The sequence below is a fragment of the Podarcis filfolensis genome (assembly GCF_964270895.1).
Source record: "Podarcis filfolensis genome assembly, chromosome: 11".
NCBI classification, from domain to species: domain Eukaryota; kingdom Metazoa; phylum Chordata; class Lepidosauria; order Squamata; family Lacertidae; genus Podarcis; species Podarcis filfolensis.
Window position 1 is genome coordinate 35,906,140 of NC_139613.1, and position 24,129 is coordinate 35,930,268.

At 40.0% G+C, this 24,129-nt stretch overlaps 1 protein-coding gene across 14 annotated transcripts in view; it reads right to left on the reverse strand.

Moving 5' to 3' along the window:
* Positions 1–24,129, reverse strand: part of MCTP1 (multiple C2 and transmembrane domain containing 1) — a 180,321-nt gene that overhangs the window by 27,914 nt on the left and 128,278 nt on the right. For 13 of the 14 annotated variants that reach the window (XM_083576633.1, XM_083576639.1, XM_083576641.1 and 10 more), the window contains one exon: positions 4,637–4,756. In XM_083576633.1, coding sequence (XP_083432759.1) covers positions 4,637–4,756 — 120 coding nt within the window. Of the gene's footprint in view, positions 1–4,636; positions 4,757–9,557; positions 9,813–24,129 lie in introns of those variants that run through there. The other variant, XM_083576644.1, reaches the window with a different exon arrangement.

The window sequence follows — 24,129 nt, forward strand, 5'->3', positions numbered from 1 at the left end:
ACACAGAAGTTAACGTAAGTTACCAAAACAAATATTTGCATATACTGTATATTTATTTCGACCTAAAATAATATGAAACCGTGGCCTGACACTATTTTTTTATTCAATAAAGGGAACAGAACTGGGTCCTGAGTCAATGTTTCTACTCTAGGGACACAAAGGGATTCGTGAGGAATCTGGAGCTGATTTAATTCCCTGCCCTCCCATTTGTCTCTGCAAAATCTAAACCACAATATGTGTCTGCGTGTCAGTTGATTTACAGTGCTTACACATAATTATAATATAAAATTATTGAATGTGCATGGATTGAAGAGGATGTGTAAAACCACTCAGACTATTGCAGGTCATCTGAAAGTACTTTAGGTCAAGCTGAAGATTCCCTACAGTCAATAAGCCTAATATCAGAGTCTTATGTGGTCATTTTCACAACAGGGCATCTGCTTCTCTCACACAGAACAGTGGAGGAAGAACTTTTTAAAATGCCGTAACTGAAACAAAACATCCATCTCTTACAGAATGGCAGCTTCAAGATAAACATATGCACCTGTGGACAGAGCACAGGCAGGCTCAAGCTGCTTAAGCAAGGTATTGCGGTTACCAGGCTCACAACCTATGTAAGATGTGCTTTCCTGTGCACAATGTTATCCCCAGGCTGGGCATGTAAAGCCTGCTTCTACACACAGGTAGAAATTCTAGAAGGCATTTATAAACAATTGATGTTAATTGTATAGCATATCTGCAACAGTATTTGGAAAACCCATGGCAGCATGAATAAGACCAAGCCGCTATTAAACATTTGACCTTGGGCTATCTCATCTACCATAGTCATCAAGGTAACTGAACCATTAGATGTCACAATTAATATGATGAGCTTGCCACTAAAGGTTGAATATATTGCTCTACATAAGGCAGCAAGTTGAAAGAAAGCAGCACTGGTACTCTGCAGTGGAAAGACAGGCATCTTTATCTTTTAAGAAATGCTTTCAAAAGTTTCATTGCTTTAGCCTGGGAAAGGGAAATGTTAATGTTGTAATTTTAGGCAGACATCTCATAGGAAGTGGGGATTTCACTTGTGATGCATTCAATTCATTACATAATAGCCTTGTATGATCAACAGATTTTTAAAACAATTGAGATCTATGTAGTATAAACAGGCACTACACTAAATCCAACGTAATTTGCAATATGCAATTTTAATTGTTAGCTTAATGTGCTCTTTATGCTAGTACAGTTAATACCAAGACTACTGCAAATCTACACTTGTATATATCTTTAATGAGTTCGTGTGCTGTTTCTCACCTTTTTCACAAAGAACTACGCAGTATATTGAATGTTTATTTGAACTATGTCTCCATCTAAAGGATTTTAAAGTCCATTGTAATTTTCTTGTACACATATCCCCAAAATGCACATTTACAATTACCCATAAATTCAAGGGAGATTTCAAAGTATGCATGATTGGGATAAATGAATTAATATAGTTTATCAAGTGAGATTTTAGAATCATGGCACTGGGATCCTCGGTTAGGAACTTGGACCTTAGCAGTTAAGCATGTTTCACATAAACAGTTATGAAAACATAGTTTCACTTCTTCCTATTAATACCATTAAATACAAGAGAATCCTAACCAGGTCTACTCAAAAGTATGTCCTATTGCATTCAATCGGCTAGATAAAAGGGATAGGACTACAGGCCTTAGTTGGGCAGCTCAAACCTATGGCATGACTTCAGAGTCTGGTGGGCACAAATGGACTGCCCAGCAGTCATAGTAAGGATGGAGACATGCTTTACACAGTCAGCCTCAACCATGTGTTTACACCTTCTATTGCTTGTGGGAGCAATATAGCATTTTCGCCCTGAAAGAAGACTGCCCCCAAACATGGGGACTGCCTTGTTTGAAAACTAGCCTTCAGTCATGAGAAAAACACTGCATAAACACAGGAGGTGAGAGTTGAATTGCTCTAAGGGAATTTTAGACAGTGTTTTCTCGAAGCTACAAACATGAGTCTGACCAAACTGCGGGAGGCGGTGGCAGACAGGAGTGCCTGGCATGCTCTGGTCCATGGGGTCACGAAGAGTCGGACACGACTAAACGACTAAACAACAACAAAGGGAACTTTATATGGGGGACAGGGAAGTGTAGTGCATGAATGAGGAACTCTGTGTGAACTGCAGAACCAAAGAAGTGTAGGGACTGGGACTTCCTTATTTGCATTGCAAAGATAAATGGGGAAGGCACATCGCCATCCTTTCTGCATAGAACTGCATCCTAATCAAATATTTGATTTATTAATTTGATAACTACCTTGAGATACCGGAAAAGCTGCAGCTAATTATGATAAACTGAAACCCCTCCCCACAAATGAATAATTTAAAAATAGTGTTCAACTGAGAAGCTGTGACCCACACCTGGGCTATATCAGTGGCACCACTGTTTTGTGTTGTAGTTTCTATTTACATTACTAACAGAATGATAAAGAAAGAGTGGCAGAAACTTAGGGAGAAGACCAAAATATATAACAGTTGTTTTATTGTCGAGTTTCAGAACTGAGGGTGGTGGTGACAGTTCAAAAACACATAGTGAGCTTTTGTAATCAGAGTCAAATATCCCTTTCAATTTCAGCTCAGCTCATAAATACTTTTGACCTATTCTAAGTTGAGTTCCATTCTGTTTCCTTTTCTCCAAGACTGACCTTCTAGAACAGGCATAGGCAAACTCCGGCCCTCCAGTTGTTTGGGACTACAATTCCCATCATCCCTGACCACTGGTCCTGTTAGCTAGGGATGATGGGAATTGTAGTCCCAAATATCTGGAGGGCCGAAGTTTGCCTATGCCTGTACTAGAATGAGTGAAAGGAAAAGAGGCCACAAAGGGGAGGCCCTTTGCAGGCCAAAGAGCTTTATCATTAGGAGAAATAAATAGAGTAGAAATAAAGAGAAATAAATATTTCTAAATAGAAATATCCCTATCTAGAACATGCTACTGAGGTCCTTCCTCGTAACTCAGTATCACCTATGTAATACACAACAAAGACTGTTTCTTTGAGAAGGTGAGTTCCAAAGAAGATGTTCCACAACTGAAGAAGCCCCGTTCCTTGTCCCACAAGGCAAACCCCTCTCCATCATTTATTTATTTATTTTATTTTTATAAATTGCTGTAAAAAGGCAACCTTTTTGTCTCTAGGCTGAGACAAAAAAAGATTAATAGTATTTGCTCTTGGACACGTAGTAACACTCAGAAATAAAAGAACATTTTAAGCCATTAGAAAATTAGCTAAAAATACTACAAAGTAGAACAAAGCATACGTATAGGTGGAAAATGTTTCCCTGCCACTTAAAAGTGACGAGACAAGATTGGTCCATCTGTCATAATCAGACAGCAACTTGGTGAATAATGTCATTGATCTGAAGCATTATTACAGACTCTCATGCTGGAATTGATTGGGAAACTGAGATTGTTATGTAGGAGAGGCATTCTATGGGCAAAGACCTTCTGAGATGCTGCATTTTAATTTTCTTTAATGCATATCAGCATGTTAAAGAGGAATAAGAACAGAAAAGGAAGCTTGGTGAATCAAACCAATGATTCACCTAGCCCACCTTTCTGTTTCCTATTCTTGACTCCAGGAAGCACATGAAGGCTCAATACGGCCACTGTGGCTAATAGCAACTGAAATATAAAGACAACCTCCATGAATTTGGGTACGTTGGGCCAAGGAAATGCTGGACTCAGCCCTCTACGTACATGTGCTCCAAGGTACAGGTAACTTGCAACTTATTGTGAATGTCAAAATAACCCCTTAGAACCACCCCTGTATGGGTAATCTTACCTTCTGGAGGTAAGTGCGCTGAATGGGTCTCATCCCCCAAGAAAGGCCTCCTAAACCCCAGTAAGCAAGGTGGAAAGCTGAAAAACTCTTTCCGCACTGGGAATATTTTTAAATTCTCCGCTTTACTTATGTTCAGTTTGTGTGATTTCAACTGGCCATCCATCAGGTCCATAAAGTTGAAATTGTGTAAGTTAAATGCACCCAAGCTGCAAGTTACCTGTACTCATAAATGCTTCTAATTGCAGCAACCATTTTACATGCACCCAACTGACACGTGTCCGCCTACACAGGGGTCTTTCTGGACTCAGAAGAAGGCAGAATGGTGGCAGAACAGGGTGGGCTTATGTGTAATCTGCCAACGCGTGCAAGGATCAGGAACTGAACCCCTGTGCAAAATGGTAGCTGCCTGTACATAATTATTATCTACCATCTATTAACTGGACTTCAGCTGGTCACTTATTGCTGTGTTTTATAAAATTAGACCAATAATCTTTAATAAATATGCATTTGTTATTTGATCTGCATACAGCACTGTTTTTCTGTCAACCGGAGCCATATATTCTCATGTGCTTTTAGTTTCCCCTTGCACTTCCAAGTCTAGATTGTGTTGCCCTGCCACTGTCAGTGCTGTTGGGTTCCCAGACTCTGCCCTGAACCCCACCCATTGTCCCCATTTTCATCAGAGAAGTGCTGGAAGGAGGTACATGCCAAGATTTTATGTTCCGGCATCTACAACTTTGCACCAGGTCTCTGGTGTTTTTCAGTTTCCTTGCCCCCGCAGCAAAAAAGCTTAAGAGATACTTACCGTATCACGTTGTCTATTATCTTTCCCTGAAATAATCAGGAAGTAGTTCCACACCAACAGTAGCAACAGTGTCAGAGGAATCATGTACAGCTCAAAATTCCAGGTCACAAAGAGGAACAGCTGGAACCAAAGACAACGACAAGCTATTTAGATTTCCTTGAATGACAATATGCAAAATAGAGTATTAAACACTAAAATTTCCCATTTCTGGCACAGAAAAAAACTATTAAACATGTCCTTAAATCTGTTGCTTTCAGCAGTTCTTACACAGGGCAACCCACTTTTTCTCAGGCAAAAAGAAAAAAAATATACTTTTTAAAGCCTAGAGTTTAGACACCGTTTCTCTCATAGCAGCAGAGCCATCTGTGAATTTTGTAATTTTGGCAAAGAAGTGTCCCAAAGCTTCAAGGACTCATGCAAGACAATGGTTTCAATGTTATTAACATTAGTAGCAGCAGCAGCAACTTGCCTCCATGATCCTTCCAAGGATTCATGTGAGGGCAGTCAAGTATTGAGAAACTTACAGGCTTCTTGGGAAGTGTACTTTAAACAGTACAGGTTCAGAAGCCAACAGGAACAACTGAGACCAGCATTTGGATTACTACTGGGATAGGAAAATAGCTTTGGAGCCCTAACAACTGAGCTTGGATAACAAAGCAGGCACTAGCAAATAAAACTTGAGTCTTCTGTAGCCACATTAACACTAAAGAGATTATAAATGTTACAGTTCATTTGTTCACGTAAGCTGATATAAGGAATCTTTTCAGAAGTGAAACAAGGCACAAGTATTTGAAAACAAATATCGTCCCCTCCCCAGTTCACTGTAATTAAGAACAGATTAGTCGATTAACAAAAATATTATAATAACTACCAATCGCACAGTAGACTTAAAGAAGGAGACTTAAAAGAAATGTTTACTTGTGTTAACATATTTTCATGGAAAAACCCATGAGGCAGATTCATTTTATTTTAAAATATTACTGCTTAATATATAAATTTCCGTAAGTGGTGTACAGCAAATGAGAAAATGTATTACAAACATATACAGATGCTATCTTAGAAGGTATTCTTCTGCCTCTTTTTCAGAGAAGGCCTCTTAACATGGTGCCTGCCATGCATCTTATTTAAGGGTGACTTTTATTTATATGCAAGTTTCTGTAGATATAATCAATGAATTCATCTATTAAAACTTATGGATAATTAATTAATTAGTATGTGGGAAGCGAAATAACACCTCTGCAATGGTATAAAGCAGATTATAATCCTAAGTTTATACTACTGCCAGTTTATGAGACAAAATTGGAGGACATCTCTTGATAGGGATGATGCCTCCTTGGACAATGCTTTCAGTGCAAAGGTTCTCCAAAACACTGAGAGGAACAAGGAATGGGGGTGGGGGGCAGAGGAAGTCTGCCTTGGCTTAGGAAACTGCTCTGATATGTCCCTTGTCAAGGAATATCCTCCGGGCTCATCTCACAAAAATGTAAACGTGTTCTTACTATGAATTTCTGTTTGGAGATCTAGTATGTTCCACCCTCCACTCCTGCCTCTACCGACAATCTTGATGAGTGTGGGTTATGCCTTCTGTTGCTGCCTTACATACTGTTAGGGCTTCCTTTCCCTTCCTTAGGTTTTTGCTCCTTAATTGAGATTTCTGTCTTTTCTTGTTAGGGCAAATTCTTTTGTTACTTCTGTCTCCTTTGTTAGTTCTGCGTTTTCTTTCCTGTTATCCGTAGCGTTGTAACAGTTAGGTTCCAGTCATCAATGTGGTTCCAGTTGAATAATCGTTTAGGGGTCGGGGAGTTGTCCACTCTGCCAGTTGGTCTGGTGAAAGAGAATTCCTCCTCCTCCTCCTAGAGAGGAGGCAAAAGGCCTGCCTGATCTTTCCAGTAGAATGCATCATCTCAATCAAGGAATGTCCTCCATCCTTATTTCCAAACAGAAATTCACAGTCAATGTTGCTGTTGCTGTTGTTGTTGTTAACCCACTCTTCACTGAATTGCTCAATTCCACATTGGGTAACAACGAAATAAATAATAATAAAAATAAACAGAAAAAATACAAAACATACAGAACCCATAAAAACAAGACCAATAAATGTAAAAAATTAACAGCTACGTTTAAAAAAAAGAAAACAACTCAATGCACAGATGACTTGCCTCCTTATGAGCAGTCATGCTTCACCCTTTTCAGTTACTACCATAAAGTAGACCATAACCTATGAAGCAAATAGGCGTTTAAAAAAGAAGAGAGTGTAACTGCTATATCCTTTATAACACTATGGAAACATAGGCATAATGTGGTAGTCTGGGTTCAGATTCATTTTATTATATTTCTGGGAACCAATGATCACATAATTCTAATACATTTAGAACATCCAAAATGATCTGCACCAAGCCTAAGTCCAAAATAAAACCATACATGCTAAAATGTATAAAATGGAAAAAATGTATAAAATGTGGGAGTCTAGACTCACAAAAAACACCCTTTAATTCTTAAAATTGTAGAATGATTCTTGTCCAGCCATTTTAAACACACCTGTGCAAATAGAAAGCTACCTTGTTTTTAATAAGAGATAAATACACAGGACTGCATTGTTGCTGGGCAACCTAAGATTTCAACTTTAAATGAAGGATCACAACCAATGGAGAAAGAGCTAATAATAAAAGATGCATCATTTCCATATATTTAATTACAACATCTTTGAAAAAAAAATTAAATAAAATTGATGCTGAAACCATCCACACAAAGCACTTGATTCAATCTTCTATGAGATTAGTATCAGCTATTTTTTTTAGAATTTGTGTTCCCTTCTTGCAGCTACATCAGTAAACCTGGTGATGATCATGCAGTCAAACCAGATATGATTATACAGTGACATCACTGGAGTCAAACAATGCCTGCAGTACAGGGGGAGGGAATAATAGCTCATCTGGGACTCTGGGTGGGAAACGTTTTGATGCATGACGCAGCCGTGGTGGGTTCAGGTAGGGCTTCATCATCTGGTGTAGCAACGGGAGGAGATGGTTACCAGCTACCATTCACCCCCGGCCACAACGATCCTCTCAGGTATGGGTGGGCAGCGCCCACAGAGCCAATCAGTGGCAGGGGCTTGGGAGCTGTGCACAGCCTGTGCTTGGCCTATTTAAGGTGGCAGTCAAGTGCAGGTCACCCACTTACAGCAAAAAAACATATTCCTCTATCAAAGATTGTGCTACAGTTAAGTGTGGTAGGAGTACATCACCTTCATAGACCTGAAGGAGGCCTTTGACCTTATCAGCCAAAAAGGACTCTTCATACTGCTCAATAAGACAGGATGCCCACCTAAGCTCCACAATATAATTGTGTCCTTCCACGAGAACATCCATGGCACCTTCCAATATGATAGTTCATCCTCCGATGCTTTCTCTATAAAGAGTGCTGTGAAACAGAGCTGTGTTTCTGCTCCAACTCTCTTTGGCATATACTTTGCCGTGTTGCTCTGTTATGCCTTCAGCTCAACTGAAGATGGTTTGTACTTCCATTCAAGGAACAACGGGGGTCTGTTCAACCTGGCACAGTATTTACAGCGCACTTCCAGGAAGCTCTACAGCCCAAGCTGTAGATGATTTTGTTTCCCTAGATTCCACCATAACCAGCAACTTCTTCATCAATGCTGAGCTGGACAAGCATATTGTCAAAGCAGTCACAGCAGTGGCTCACCTCTCCAAGAGGGTTGGGGAGAATGTGATGCTAACAACCAATACCAAGATAAAGGTCTACCATGCTTGTGTGTTGAGCACACACTGCCTTATGGAAGTCAGGCAAGGAATTAGTGATAAAGAAAGCTGTACCATTAATTTGGGCTGCAGATAGAGACTTTTCCTTCCTCTTTTTTTGTGTGCAATGCAATCCTCAGTTGATGGGGAGCGAAGTATCTCAGAGATCATCATCATTATGTGAATATTTACAGATTTCTCTGTTAAATATGCTGTTTTCACTTCTGTCTGACTTTTGCCAATATGAAAGTTACTACAGTGGCATGAATTTTTCATCGGTAATTCGTGGACTGTTAATGTGATGCTTGTATCTACAGACTCAGGGGCTTGCATTGTGGAATTGTCAGTATTTTCAAAGCAAAGTCACAGCACTTTCATCTTTAACTTCTATAAAATGATGTGAAATGTCTTTACACGATTGTAAATGGGGAAAGGAAAGGGGTGGGAACCCAAATTTATATTAAAACAAGAAATTCTGCAAAACTTCTAGGGCCTTAGCTAAAAGCAGACTTCACTGATGTTGACAAATCTGCCAAGGTAAATTTGTTTTGATTAGGTGGCTCCATCAACTTTGCAGTTCTTCATGTGGAATATCTCCAGTTAATGTTTCATACTAAAATTGGATAAGCCGAAGAACATCAAATAAATTCTGCCTAATACTGGAAGGAAATTTTATGTGTTTAGTTGTAACATAATGGCCGCTTACCCTGCTCCGGTGGACAGTGGTTGCAAACCCTTGCAGGCTGCCCTCCATTCCCAGGGCTGCAAGGAGTCATGTCCCAGCAACCAGCTGTTGCAAATTCCCTGTCTGATCGCATTGCAGGGTGGGATAGCCCTCCCAGTCTAAAGTTTAAACTGGCCAATCATAAGCAGCCGATTGGACAGAGTCTGGCCCAGAGCTTGGAAGTTCTTGATCTGGCCCACCGGCTAAGGATAAAAGCCGACTGCGCCTAGCTCTTGAAGTTCACGCTGGATCTAACTTTCTTCTTGACTAAGCCAAGATCACATGCCTTAATTGACAACATCAGGTGTAAGACAAGCATGAACTTTTCATGTAAGGTTTCGTGTTTAGCATTGTAAACCAGAAGTATTCTGTATATGGTTTTTTTTTTAAAGGTTTCATTCTGTTCCACTTGCTATCAATATTTAAATTAAAGTTGCAGTTTTAATACACTGCATTTATTTTATTCTTAATCTTTTCATAGAGTTTTAGATGGCTGCCAGCTTCTATATAACAAAGTGCAATATAACACTTGATACATACATGTAACCTTTCATTATTGTGAAGTCTGAAGGGGAAAGTGGCTACCATGTTTAAACAAAAAGTGCAGTGGAACACGACTTGAAATGGGGTGAGATTAAAAGCTTTCCAAATTTCAAATCTTCCTCCTATATCTTCTCGTGCCACCTGTAGCTACCTGTTTTGAAAAAGATAGATAAAGCTTTGTTTACAATAAATTGAGAATTTCTATAGGTCCTAGCTTTGGAGAGAGGAAAATTACTGGTTCAATGACAAAGGTTACCAAGGTATCAAAATTCCAGAGTTTTTGTGTGTTGGAATCCGTTTGTCTCGGGAGACAATAGAGAAGTCCATCTTTGGGGGTGAAGTCAAACTGTTGGAGAGTTACAGCACCTGCTGTGGCTGTAGAGACCAATATGGGAGAGACATGCTTTGTTGCACTGGGGCAAATGAGCTCTGTTTCATAACGCTCTTTATAAGGAAGGTGTCAGAGGATAAGCCATCATACTGGATGGTGCCATGCATGTTCTTGCGGAAGGACACAACCATGTTGTGTATTGCTGTTCTGGCAGTGTTGATCCAAGGCCACACTTTCTGCTTTGTACCATAGGTTCTCTTGATATACTCCTTGATACAATCTTAACATTTACATAAGAAAACGCTCAAAGACACATAATTTTCATATGCATATGGTTGGATAAGAGTCTATTAAGACATGCTCATCACAGCCATTTCAGGTAGATGATTTCTTCAAAGAGTAAGTGATATTTCATACATTACTAAGTTGACAAACATTTTAAAGAATCCAAGTAGAATACACACATTGCAGTCAACGTGGCACTTAACTGCAGTTCAACACTCATTTACTCACTCAGATTTACAGTCCCAACCAAGAGGAGCTGGCATTATTTTTCATGGTAGAAATACACTAGTATCAAATTGCAGCTGGCTTGCATTAATGACTGGATCAAATAATGTCTAAGTAGTAAAGGTTTCAGGTTCATTGAAGCTTATCTCTTTTTAGTACTCAATTTCCCCCAACAGAGTTGCCAATTGTTTCTTGGGCCTTTGTCTTGGTCATTTTACCTAGCAGACCATTCTGTACATTAATTATTTGCTAAACGAACACATTACTCTTATAGCCCATTCTCAATTTGTTTTTTGCTTTATTATTATGTACGCCTTAAAAGTCAAGTTATGTTTTCAATGTAGTGCTGATGTGAGGGGTAATCACAATCTATAAGAAGTTATTATGTAATTCAATTATGTCCCTATTAAGCTTTCGGAAAAACCCCCTTATTATCCATGCCTTTCAGGTTGGAGAGCTTTCTGATTCTTTGTGGCTTGTAAAGTTCCTTAACAATTGTCCAAAAAAGTTACAAAACTTAAGTGCTCTCTTTAATTTAGAAGGATCCTAATGCAAAGCAACATTTTAGGTGTTTTTAAAAGGGAACTTTCAACAAATTGGCGGCACTTTTGTATTCAATAAAGTTATTGTTTTATGGCATCATACGCTGTTTTAGTTCCAAATTACCAAAAAAAAAGAAAAAAAAAGATAGTTCCGGGTAAAATAAAAAGCTGCAAGTCATGAGCACAAATGTAAGCTTTAGCCTCCAATTTTCAGATTCATTCCTGGGGGTGGACATGCTTGAACAGATTCTTCTGGCTCTGAATGCTTACTTGGACATTCCATTTGAAACTCATGTAAGGTGCTTCCAATTAAACTGTGTTTAATTTTTACTTACAGCATTTTATTGTTTGCTTAAAGTAAAAAATACTGTATGCCTTGGATTGGTCTGTTGAGTTATTTAGGTATTAAAACAGGGCCTGTGTTAGTGTTGAGTCAGAGAATATTAACTTTGCAAGTCACTGATTCAGTCAACAGCTGCAAATAACTTCAGTTTTGGTGGCATACAAGTTTTCATGCAAAAGCCTTTGCTTTTTAAGTACTTGACTATTCAAGAATGTCACCTCTCAAATTACTGTTTCGATGCTGGAGTTAATTTCTACATCTGCTTACTTGACATTTCAACATATGTTGGCAAATATTATTTACAATAATAAAGCAGAAAAAATGAGAACCCTTTTACATGATACATATAAGTGGCACATTAGCAAAGAATTTGACTCGAAACTACACGGCAGTAAATTTAGCTAGTTCTGTCCAATTCTGCAGCTAAATTTATATGGAACATGTTCTTTATAAAAATACAGCTTGACAACCCTGTTCCTCCTCCCTCTTCCCTCCCATCATGGAACTCAGGGTGGCATGTTTTAGATGATACTTCCAGGATCAGTGGGATCTTGCCTCTACATACCAGTCACTGGGGAATAGAAGCAGGAGAACGCAGTGGTGCTCATGCCTTGCTTGTGGGTTTCCCACAGGCTGGCTAGTTGCTGTGGGGAACAGGATGCTGAACTAGATGGGGCTTTGGTCTGATCCTGCAGGATTCTTCTCATCTTATTACACAGACACAGACCTAGACCTACTTATCTGTCAGGGACTGGGCAGAGGAGCGGGAGGAATGGTGGATACCACCTCCCCAGCCTGAACCTTCCAGAGAAGAGGAAGACAGTATAGATTTACAACAGTGGTTTGTGGGAGGTCACAGCTCAGAGACTGCAGAAGGGAGAAGATAGAAAATATTGAGAGAGGAGCAGGAAGAAGAAGAAGCATCAGGGGAGAGACAGCTGACAGACTCAGCATCTTTAGAAAGCATTCCAGACCTACCCTCTCCCAGAACCCGGAGGGCATTGAAAGTAGGAGAACAGAAAGCTCAGAGGCAGAAAGCACAGATCAGGCAACGTAGGGATGACATATAATAGGAGAGATGGAGGGGGTAGGGCTTTACTCAGAGCAACGCCATTACTGTGAGAGGCCCCTTTTCTGAGCCTCTCTCTGTGGATATTGAATAAAATACTTGGTAAGAACTCTCCTTGTTTATCTAATTCTTGGCCGCCAACTGTGGGAGGGATCTGATTCCCTGACATTATCTGTAGGAATATGACTGAGATCTCTTGATACGCTTCCTCCCCCCCCCCCCCCCGCATTGCCTGTACATTCTCTGGACAGCACAGTCTGACTAGACTGTCAATGGTTTTCTTATTCCTTGATTAGTTCACACTATTTACTTAGCACAAACTTCAGAGAAACATACTTTGGGGACGATGACTAAATGATACAAGAAATGTGTTATTGGATGTTTTGTTTTAAGGTAGTCATGGGAGGGGGCAATGAGGATTAAGATGATACATGGCGATGAATCTTCACTCTTAAATCCCCACCCCAAACTTGCTTCTCGAAGTTTCTGTTTGCCCCATGAATAGCAGCAACGCTCCAGAAACAAATAGCGGTTGGTGGCAGGAAATTCATATGGAGTGCACTGGGTGGGGGCAAGGCTTTAAACCCATTCCCCATAGTCCCAATCAGGGTCACTCTGATTGTCTTCCATTTCCTTTTTAAATGCAAATTTGAAATGCAAATATGTATTTCTCCTAGTAAGTCTTTGGATTCAGCTAAATTATGTCCAGAATTGGAAATTCTACATTGCTTACAAATGATTTCCAGTTATCATCTCTTCACATTACAGAATAAAACAAAGGAATTCAGAAAATTAAGGCAGTTAAAGAGCTGTACAAGGATTACCTCGGAACAGCAACAAATGTTCATTTTACAAGCCACGTAGCTTGTATTGTGTATATTCAGATGTGTAAAAAGCAAAGGATTCAGAGTTTTGAAAAATCTCAGCTGTGTTTTTCTTTAAATAAAAAATAACAACAAGACTGTAACGCTGCCGTTCATGATCAAGTGACTTCTAAATGATTTGGACTACAATTTTTGTCAAATGCAGCCAGAAAATCTGTAATGGATGGGGCAGATGGAAGTCTCAGTCCAAAACATCTGGAAGGATATTCTAATGCGTATACCTATAAAGACTAGCAAAACCAAACCAACATTACTTGCAAAATACCCATAAGCAGGACAAATGCTGTATAGAATTTCCAGCAATCTTAGAAGTTTCAGTGACTTCTGTTCCATGCACTTCCCCATAAATGCAAACGATACATATTTGCATACTGTAAACCAATTCCACAGTTCAGCTTTTCTTAGCAAAAAAACAACAAAAACCTTGTTTATTAAGTGCAGAAAACACATGATCCAGCATGATAGCACAAGACCTTCATCCAAAGGGATAGTTTTGGAAAGAAAGTAAGTGCTTAGAAAAAGGACTGTTCAATGTTTTGTGCTGATCATTTCCTTTCCCTTGAAAACTATAGGCATGCTTGTGAAGACTAGCAGATATACAAGTATTTACATAAATGGCACCCCAGATTTAGTAAGTAACAAGCAACATTTCACTATCATACCTGTATTAATAAGGTTTGTGTTCACAGGCAGGTAAAGAATAAACCTGAAATGCAACTGAACAGTCTTTTTTATCTTATGGTAAATTGCGCATACAAGACTAACACAACCATCATTTACATGATGGCATACCATCCTTAGCAGTGGCACCAAATCTTTCCAGTAAAATGCACCTATGCACCCCCCCCCACTACTATTTCCTTTATTGGGCTTACCCTTGAACTAAAGCCATTCTTCTGAAACCTCTTCTGTTCCACTGTTCCTAAAACTCACCGGCATTGGTCTGGCAATATACCTTTTAAATTTCCACGACTCAGTGATGTAGAAAATTATTAGCATGCAAAGCTGTGCTAAGTATCCTAGAGAAGGGATACCACAATCGACAGAGCGACCCTCGGTTGTTATAAATCGATCACAGGCTTATGCCGCTTTCCCTCCCTAAAGCTCAACAACTTTGACCTGCATAGATCACTGCCAGTTCTTCATTCTGGGAGTAGATCGCAGTCTCTTCAGAGTTGACATCCCTGTCCTAGAGGGACAGAACCGCCCTTGCCCAGCTATAGCATAATTACATCAAAATGTAATTACTGGACACTTTTAACAATTCATGATTGGGGTCCCCTTCAGAAGCCAGCAGACGGGCACTTGGATCTCACTTCAGCTTCTGGTGATGGGACAGCACCCCCACCCAAACCCTAGAAATTAATTAATGGTAGGATTTTGATTATCTGGAGTACAGAAGGGAAGATTGGAGGTCAGTGGAAAAGCAGAAGCTTCTTTCCAAGCCAGGGTCTCACCTGGGATAGAAGCACTAACATGACAAAAGGTGATGGCCCACCTGAGAGCCTCCGCAGACATAGTTTGCGATGGTGATGGGGTGTGGTTTTGAAGTGACAGGAAATGTTTTAAGCAAGGTGTGCTGGGAAAAAGAAGAGAGAAGAAGAAAGACTGGGATCCATCTTGGGTAGGCAGGCTGAAGGCTGGCTGGGAGAGATGGCTTGGACTCCAGGGCTGCACTGCTGCGGGGGGACAAGCCCCTCTTGAAATGACCATGCTGTAAGATCTGGACTCCCTCCACGTGCAGTGAAGGTGTAATTAGGTGAATAAACTACATTTCTTAAAGCTACGACAGTCTCTGCCATGTCTCAATTATCTAAAGGAATACAGACCCTGAGTGAGTGCCTGGAATCCCCTGCAGTGGCGTAGCGTGGGGGGTGCAGGGGGGGCCGGGCGCACCGGGTGCAACATCTGGGGGTTAGGGTTAGGGGGCGCAAATCCACGGGTTAGGGGGCGCAAATCCACAGGTTAGGGGGCGCAAATTACTTGCCTTGCCCTGGGTGCTGACAACCCACGCTACGCCACTGATCCCCTGGAATCTTGCAGAGAGAGGATGTGGCACCCAACTTTTATAACAATCTGAACGGAAAGAGTGCAGCACCAAGTTCAAGTACCATTGCTTGTGAGTTTGAAATATGTTATGCCCCCAAATCTAGTTTAGCTTGAGGACACTGTCCCACATCATTTCACCCATCCCTGGTGTATGAAAGGGGTTGTGTGTGAAAAATGTTGATTTTAGAGCTTTTGAAGCAACTGAAAAAGCAGTCGAAAGGGAACCTGTGATATGATGTAAAGGCTTAGCTACACTTCTTGGAACAGCTGTCAAAACACCTTTTGATTCTGTGCTTCTGCGTGGCTTCCTGTACTATTATTTATAGGTCGCCTCTCTTTCCAAAGGCAACTGAGGCAACATACAATATTAAAACCTCTCAACTAATGCCAGGAGGAAGGTTCCTTCAGCAGCTCACATTCAGGTAATCCCTACAGGATGGTAACCCAGACTGGTGAACTTGCCAGAGCAGTAGATATTAGAGCCTACATATTTAATGTTTGTGTTGCACAAATCATCTTAGAAGCGCAAAGAACAGTTGGCTGAGACTCCAATCATGCTTGGGAGTCTGATGGGCAGAGGTGGGGATTCACACTCTTCCTCCTAGTGTGGTTCTGATGAAAAATGCCCTGCCCCCACTGCAATGAAGGGATTCACGCAATTCCCTACATGGAAGCTACTTCTGTGTAGAAAATTCAACATGCATGATGCCATGTGATCACAGTTCAATATAAGGTAGCTCTATAGTGTCAGAGACAGAGGAAAACAATCTAGAGATTCTTGCAAAACAGGAAATATAAATGGCTAGCCCCAGTTGGAAATCTGAACCACATTAATAGCATTGAAACTTGTACAATTTATGTTGGAGGCAATAAAATCAGTGATGAATGCACCGATATAGTACCATTGCCCAAGAACCAGGTTCTTTTAGTTTTTTGAATATTTACATTGTTTCGGATATGCACCTAGAGATTTACCTGCAGCTTAAAAAAAAGATATAGAAAGCAAAGAAACATAACACAAGCAAAATTCTACTGACAGAATGTATGTTCTATCAAAGTGCATTGTGAAATATTCTAATGCAAATATATTGCCATGCTATTACACTAATCAAACTGTGTATATATAGTGTCAAAAGCGCCTCTTCTAGACTTCCGGAGGCGGCGCGACCGGTAATGGCTGCCTTCTCCGAGTAAGGAGAAGGGAGCTCCGCTGTAAACGGGTCGTCCGCTACGGCGAAGCGGAGACCCATTCAGGAAAACCACAGGTGGCAGAAGCCTGTGGTCTCGGGACCCGGCGGGCGCCAGAAGCAGCCCCCAAAACGTTGAAGGGACCCCGTAAGGGGCTCCGGATCGCGGAGGGGGTAGCGGCGCTGTGGGTCGTTGCGCAAACAGCGAAGTGAAGCCGCATTGCTGTTGCCGGTCAGCGCTGTCCTTTCTTCCTGCAACTTTTCTGAACTTTGGAAACTACAACCCGTGAGTAAATTTGGACATTGAAAACTTTCTGAAACTTTTGTCAACTTTCTGAAACTTTTTGAGAACTTTATGAAACTTTTAAAACTTTTTTAAAAAAGTTGAAATTTGGCTGAAAACGGAGTGAGGATAAGCAGGAAGCCCATCTCCCGCTATACTGAACTTTAAGCAAAGAGCAGGAGGAGTGGAGACAAAAAGTTATGCTTTAACTAAATGCTGGCACCCTGTTAAAGCAGTTTTCTGAGTGAAAGACTTTGAGCTATTGACTTTTGCTGGTTATATTTGGGGTGCACTGATATTCTTCTTCTGTGGTACCAGTGGATTATAAAATAAATAAGAATCTCTGGTGCTGGAGCTGCCTGGATGAGCACCAGTTTGCAACTTTGGATACATTGAATTCAGGTTTTGAAACATTCTGAGCTGGAACTGGATACTTTGAAACTGTTGCAGTCAAGGCACTGTAAGAAACACTGTTTTGCTTCAAGTTTTACTCTGCTAAAAATAATACATTGTGGAGGCGATAGACATGGATTTAAATTTATAAGTTTAACTTGGATTTGATCTTTTCCCTGAAGACGTATTAAGCTCCCTCTAGAGGATTTTGGACTTACAGCAGTGACTTTGTTTTACTTTCCCTTTCCCGGCCTCTGTTTGACTATTGCATCTGGGACTCTGCTTTCTCATGGGAACAACTTGGATTGACCTTGGATTACAGATAACTTTGGAATGAGTGGCGCAAGGAGAAGAGGAAGGACTAAACAAACAACTCTAACTTTATCTGCAGCCTCACAGCGTAGATCTTCTGTGCCGGCCTTGCCTTCCACTTTGCCTCCAGACATAGAGGCGGCCTCCCTAATACAGGCAGGGGAGGGTGAGACAGAGGAGCTGCACCTGGGAGATATGGCTTCAGGGACAAGTAGCTCTGTCTTGGAGAAAATTTTGGAGAAACTGGAGGCTCTGGACAAGAAGGCTGATTTGCATACAGCTAAAATTGAACAGAACACAGAAAGCTTGAATAAGCTGACTGGACAAGTTGCACAGAATGCCCAGTCTATTGGAGAATTAAAGGAGGCTGTAGGTGAAAATCGTAAACTGGCTGAAGATACTAGTCAAAGATTGGAAGAACTTGAGAAAGAAGTAAGACCACTCAGCAAACAAGTTGGAGAACATCAGATTTACTTTTTGATGACAGAACTGCGAAACAGGGAGACCAACTTGAGGATACGGTCAATACCAGAGGTGGAAGAAGATAATTTTATTGAATTTCTAACTAAGGAATTTGCCAAGTTTTGGAAGTTAGAGGAAAAAGACTTTAAAATTGTATCTGCTTTCAGGCTTGGCAGAGTCAGAAGGACAGAGAAGCCCAGAGATTGTTTGATAATACTGAGATCAAAGGAGGAAAGGGACAAGATTTTGGGCCTGCACTACGAAAAGTCACTAGACATTTTGGGCAAGAGAATTGAAATCTACAAGGACATTCCTAAGCAGTTGCTGGACCTTAGATCTAATTACACGGAGTTGAAGGAAGGAACATTCAGAACCCGGGAGAGATTAGAAAGTGCTTCCAGAGGTATTTTAAAAAGTTATATACTCAAGGGCCACAAGATGAAATAGAGATTACACAATTTTTGGAGAGAAATGGATTAGCAAAGCTGTCAGAAGAAAATAGAACAATTTTAAATGGCAAAATAACACGACAAGAGATTGAACAGGCCATCCTGAGTCTGAAACAGGGCAAATCACCAGGGCCAGATGGACTGACCTCTAACTACTATAAGACATTGAAGGATTATTTGATACAACCTTTGTTGGAGGTCAGTAATGAAATAATGGAGGGGAAGAAGGCGCCTGAATCGTGGAAAGAAGCATTTATCACATTGATTCCAAAGTCAGAAACTGAAAAGACACAACTCAAGAATTACCGTCCCATCTCCCTTTTAAATGTGGATTACAAAATATTTGCAGATGTTTTGGCACGAAGATTTAAGAAAGTTTTAAGTGAGATAATCCATAAAGACCAGGCAGGCTTTCTCCCGGGCAGACATATGTTTACTAACACAAGGAACATCATAGACATATTGGAACTTTTACAAACAAACATAAACACTAAAGCAGTTTTAATTTTTATAGACGCGGAGAAAGCCTTTGACAACATTTCTTGGAAATTTATGAAGGGGAATTTAAAAGAAATGGGAGTGGGACGGGGGTTTGAGAACGGGATTGAGGCAATATATTCAGAACAAAAGGCTAAACTGATAGTTAACAATGTGGTTACAGAAGAGTTTAAAATTGAAAAAGGTACACGACAAGGCTGCCCGATTTCCCCATTACTGTTTATTTCGGTTCTGGAAGTGCTCCTGAATATGATTAGGGGGGACCGGTTGGTGGAAGGGATTCAGGTCGGAGCGAAACAATATAAACTTAAAGCTTTTGCAGATGACCTAGTTCTGACATTACAGGAGCCGGAGTCTAGTTTGAAAAGAGTACTACAACTGATTCAAAACTTTGGTCGAGTGGCAGGATTTAAGTTAAATAAGCAAAAAACTAAAGTTTTGGGGAAAAACATGACAGATATTGAGTTGGAACAGCTTCAGAAAGAGACAGAACTAAATGTGGTTAAAAAAGTTAAATACCTAGGGGTAAACATAACAGCAAAAAATCTGAGTTTATTTAAAGATAATTATGAAAAATGTTGGTCAGAGATTAAGAGAGACTTGGATAGTTGGTCAAGACTAAAACTTTCTTTGTTAGGCCGAATAGCTGCCATCAAGATGAATGTATTGCCAAAAATGTTATTTTTGTTTCAGACACTGCAGATTGTAGACAAGACAGAGTGTTTCCGGAAGTGGCAGAAAGATATTTCTAAATTTGTCTGGCAGGGCAAAAAGCCCAGAATCAAATTTAAAATATTAACAGATGCGAAAGAAAGAGGGGGCTTTGCCCTGCCAGACTTAAAGTTGTATTATGAAGCTGCAGCTTTCTGCTGGTTAAAAGATTGGTTACTTCTTGAAGATACGGATGTCTTGGATTTGGAAGGTTTTAATAATGCGTTTGGATGGCATGCATATTTATGGTATGATAAAGCTAAGATAAATAAGGCCTTCAAGAACCATATTGTCAGAAAATCAGTTTTTAATGTCTGGACAAAATATAAAGACTTACTGGAGAATAAAACTCCGAGGTGGCTGTCACCCCTGGAGGCTAAGGCTCGGAAAAGAGCCAATATGGAGGCCAACTGGCCAAAATATTGGGAGATAATAGAAAAGGATGGTGACAACTGGAAATTGCAGAGTTTAGAAAAGATGAGAGACAAAGTGCGAGACTGGTTACACTATGCTCAGATTAAAGAAGTGTTTAAAAATGACAAAAAGCTAGGATTCCAAGTGGAAAAGTCAAAGTTAGAAACTGAACTGTTAGAACCTAAGACTAAGGTACTTTCAAGAATGTATAACTTGCTGCTGAAATGGAACACACATGACGAATTGGTAAAATCAACAATGATAAAATGGGCGCAGGATATTGGGTATAATATTATGTTTGAAGATTGGGAAAGGTTGTGGACCTCTGGGCTGAACTTCACTGCATGTAATGCGTTGAAGGAAAATGTGATGAAAATGATGTATAGATGGTACATGACCCCTGTTAAACTGGCTAAAATATACCATTCGTCTGATAGCAAATGTTGGAAGTGTAAGGAAAATGAAGGAACATTTTTTCACCTCTGGTGGACCTGCCCTAGAGTGAAGGCCTTTTGGGAGAAGATATATAATGAATTAAAAAAGGTGTTTAAATACACCTTTACTAAGAAATCAGAGGCCTTTCTCCTGGGTATTGTCGGCCAGAGTGTGTTAAAAGAGGACAGAACATTTTTTTTGTACGCAACAACAGCAGCAAGAATATTAATTGCCAAGAATTGGAAAACTCAGGAGCTACCCACTGTGGAAGAATGGCAGATGCAACTGATGGACTATATGCAATTAGCCGAGATGACCGGCAGAATTCGAGACCAGGGAGAAGAAAGGATGGAAGAAGACTGGAGGAAATTTAAGATTTATTTACAAAAATATTGTAATCTGGCTGAGTGCTGAATAGGATGCCAGTGCAGACAATTGTCTACCATTAAATTAGATTTAAGGTTGAATTATATGTCAAACCAAATTAAGATTATTAATTAAGATGAGTTAAATGATAATTTGTTTGAAATTAATTTAATAATGATGTAAGTGTATGCGGGAGGTGTGGGGGAGTCCCATGTAACAATTGAGAGATGTTAAATGGACAACGATAAGTGCTTATCTAATATATGCTTATTTGAAAACTTTAATAAATATATTATAAAAAAAAAAAAAAAAAAGCGCCTCTTCTAAATCATACAACTACTACTATTCCAGATATTTTAGTCATATATTATTCAACATGAACAAATGTAGAATTACACACACGCATACATAGCGTCCTGACTAGATGTACTAAATTGAAATGTTTCAGTCACAAGACATTTTTATCATGTTTCACAAAGTTGGTGTAGAGGAATAGTTTTTAAGAGGTGAAAGTGATCAGAGAGAGGCTTTGCTTCCCATGGGATATACACACATTCCTTGCTAAACAGATATTGCAGGGTTTTTTTTAAATTGTCTGCTTTGCATTTACATATTTCTTAAGATATATTACGGTTCCTGAGATCAAGTAACTTGTTTTCATCAGTATCTGGACACCATTTTGAATCAAGATGGCAAAACGAACCTTTCACAACTGAACTGATTTTTTTGTTAGAATTCCCGAGCAATGCTAGGTATGAAGTTGCTAGTGACAAATATTTCACAGTTCGACTATGATTGAAGCTCCTTTCTCATTTTCCCAATACCAAAAAGCAATATTCCATCAGTAGCATTTTCATCAGGAAAAAACCCCACAAATTCTGTACTTGCCATCGTGCCAATATGTATGAAGCATCATTTTTTTTAAAAGCACAGAAACTCTAAGGGTTGGGTGATAACTGCATGGAGGATAATTTTTGGACAGCAGTACCATACTGTCCATTTCCCTAAATCACCTGATCTGCATAATTATAGTGTGGTATAATTATGAAGCATATGAACCACTACTGAATGGTCTCCATGATTCAGCCAGTCTCTCAGGGCTGGTTCATATTCTAGGGTGGGCCTGATATGAGCACCTCAGACCATGTGAGACCATCATCTGGTTTGCAGCTGGACTATGATCAAGCAGAAGCAGCAAGTGTACTAACTGTGGGAGCTGCATTTGCCACTGCTGTAATGAAGTCATTATAGCAGCTCTTTTCCCAAGATGTAGCAATGACTCCAATTATAGCAACCAAATATACAGAGGCATGAAACCACACTAGCATGGCTAGCTGAGAGTTCAACAGCAACCTTGCATTCTCCTGAGGTGCTGGTGCAAGGGGCACAGTAAAATATGAACCAGCTCCACTTCAAACCTTTCCCCCCATCTTAGGCGCACGCACACACCATCTAAGTTTAGGCTTCTTTCTTTTCTTTTTAATGAGGACCATTCCCGTTTAAGATACATAATATAGCAGGTGGTGTTAAACCGATCCCAATCCTTCTAAGCTACTTAAGATGAAAATTAGTTTCAGACAAACAGTTGAAGTCTGCCTTGACGACTGCAGACACATGTAAAGAAAACTCTGTGATTGCTGGTATATCATTTGCCCTCACTATGCTGGTTTTGAAACATCAGAAAACAAAAGCTCATTTCCTATGCTGTTGCTTCTTGTTTTCCTTATGAAGGCAGAAACCCTTGAATGTTAGGAATTATTTTCCAGTATACACCCCGTGTTTATCATTCCTTGTTTATCACTTTCCCCCACCATATCTATTTTTTAGTAACTGATTAGTCTCCCTGGGATCTAGATACATTTCTGATATTCCTTGGCTGTTTACTGCCTTGACATATGCATTCATATACATTTTACCTATGCATAAATGTAAGCAAACAACACACATTCCCCCCCATATATATACATTACCAATATTGTACTGAAACACACATGCAAAACAAAAAAACATATATAGGCACTCTTATATACAGAAATCCAATCGAAACCCCATAGGGAAATGTGTAGGTTATTGTTACAATATCTGTCATCCATGTAAGAGAAACAGAAATGAGATGGGCATTAAATTTGCATACAGCCTGAAGCACAGAGGTTCCTGTATGTAGAGAGTTGATGGGCATATCTGGCAGGAAGATTCTGTCAGGATTAACTCAGGAAAAACACCCCCAAGGAGATAATTTGAAGACCGTGTGAGAATTTGCTTCAACACATGAAAATAAAACTTGAAATCCGTAGCAAAGGGTAATAACCAAATGTTAGCACAAATGCAACGGCAGAGGCAAGGGGATAATCTATTTTGGTTAATTAACACCAAGCTTAGCATTGTTAAAAGCAGCTTCCACTCGGGTCTCACAGCATTTACACAGACTCAGAAACACAAGTGTATATTTACCAGCCTTCCCCAACCTGGTGCCCTCTAGATGTTCTGGATTATAACTCCTATCATCTGCCTAGCCAATACAACTGTGCTGTGGAAGGCAGGCAAATGTAAATGTAAGAAAAGAAAAGGCAAAACCAATTGAGAAAGGAAATGGTTAGAATGATTCAAGATTTCACCATCCGAGGAGAAAAGTCAGGATCATTCCAAGAGAATCACTGTGTGCTATCAGAACGCCAAGACAGACAAGCAAACATAGAAATATATAGCAGTCAGTGGCAAACAGTAAAACAAGTCTGGATTAAAGAGACCTGCTTTTTAAAAACTAAAATGAATTTAGCAGGTAAAAGTACAGTCCTGCCTAATCTGGGTCTTCACACATAACTTCTTGGCACCCTGTGGGCATATTATTCAGTGTTGGGGTCTGAAGCACAAAGAATAATTGTCTACACATCAGGCGTGGGGAACCTCTGGGCCTCCAGATGCTGCTGAACTACAACTCCCATGAACCCCAACAAGCACGGTCAGTGACAAGGGATGACGGGACTTGTAACTCTTGGCCCCCTGGAGGCCCAAAAGTTATATTTGCATTACTTTATCGTATATAGCCTATGTGGCAAAAAGAGAGAATCCCACACATTTGCTCGGCACAATTCTGCTACTCAAACATATGTAGAGTTGCCTTGGTTTATTTAACCCATACCTGTCTGAACCCTTGGAAAATCACTGTAATTTTGGGTACTTTCCCAGTCCTCCTACCAAAATACACCAGAAATTCCCAATGTGTGCCATCA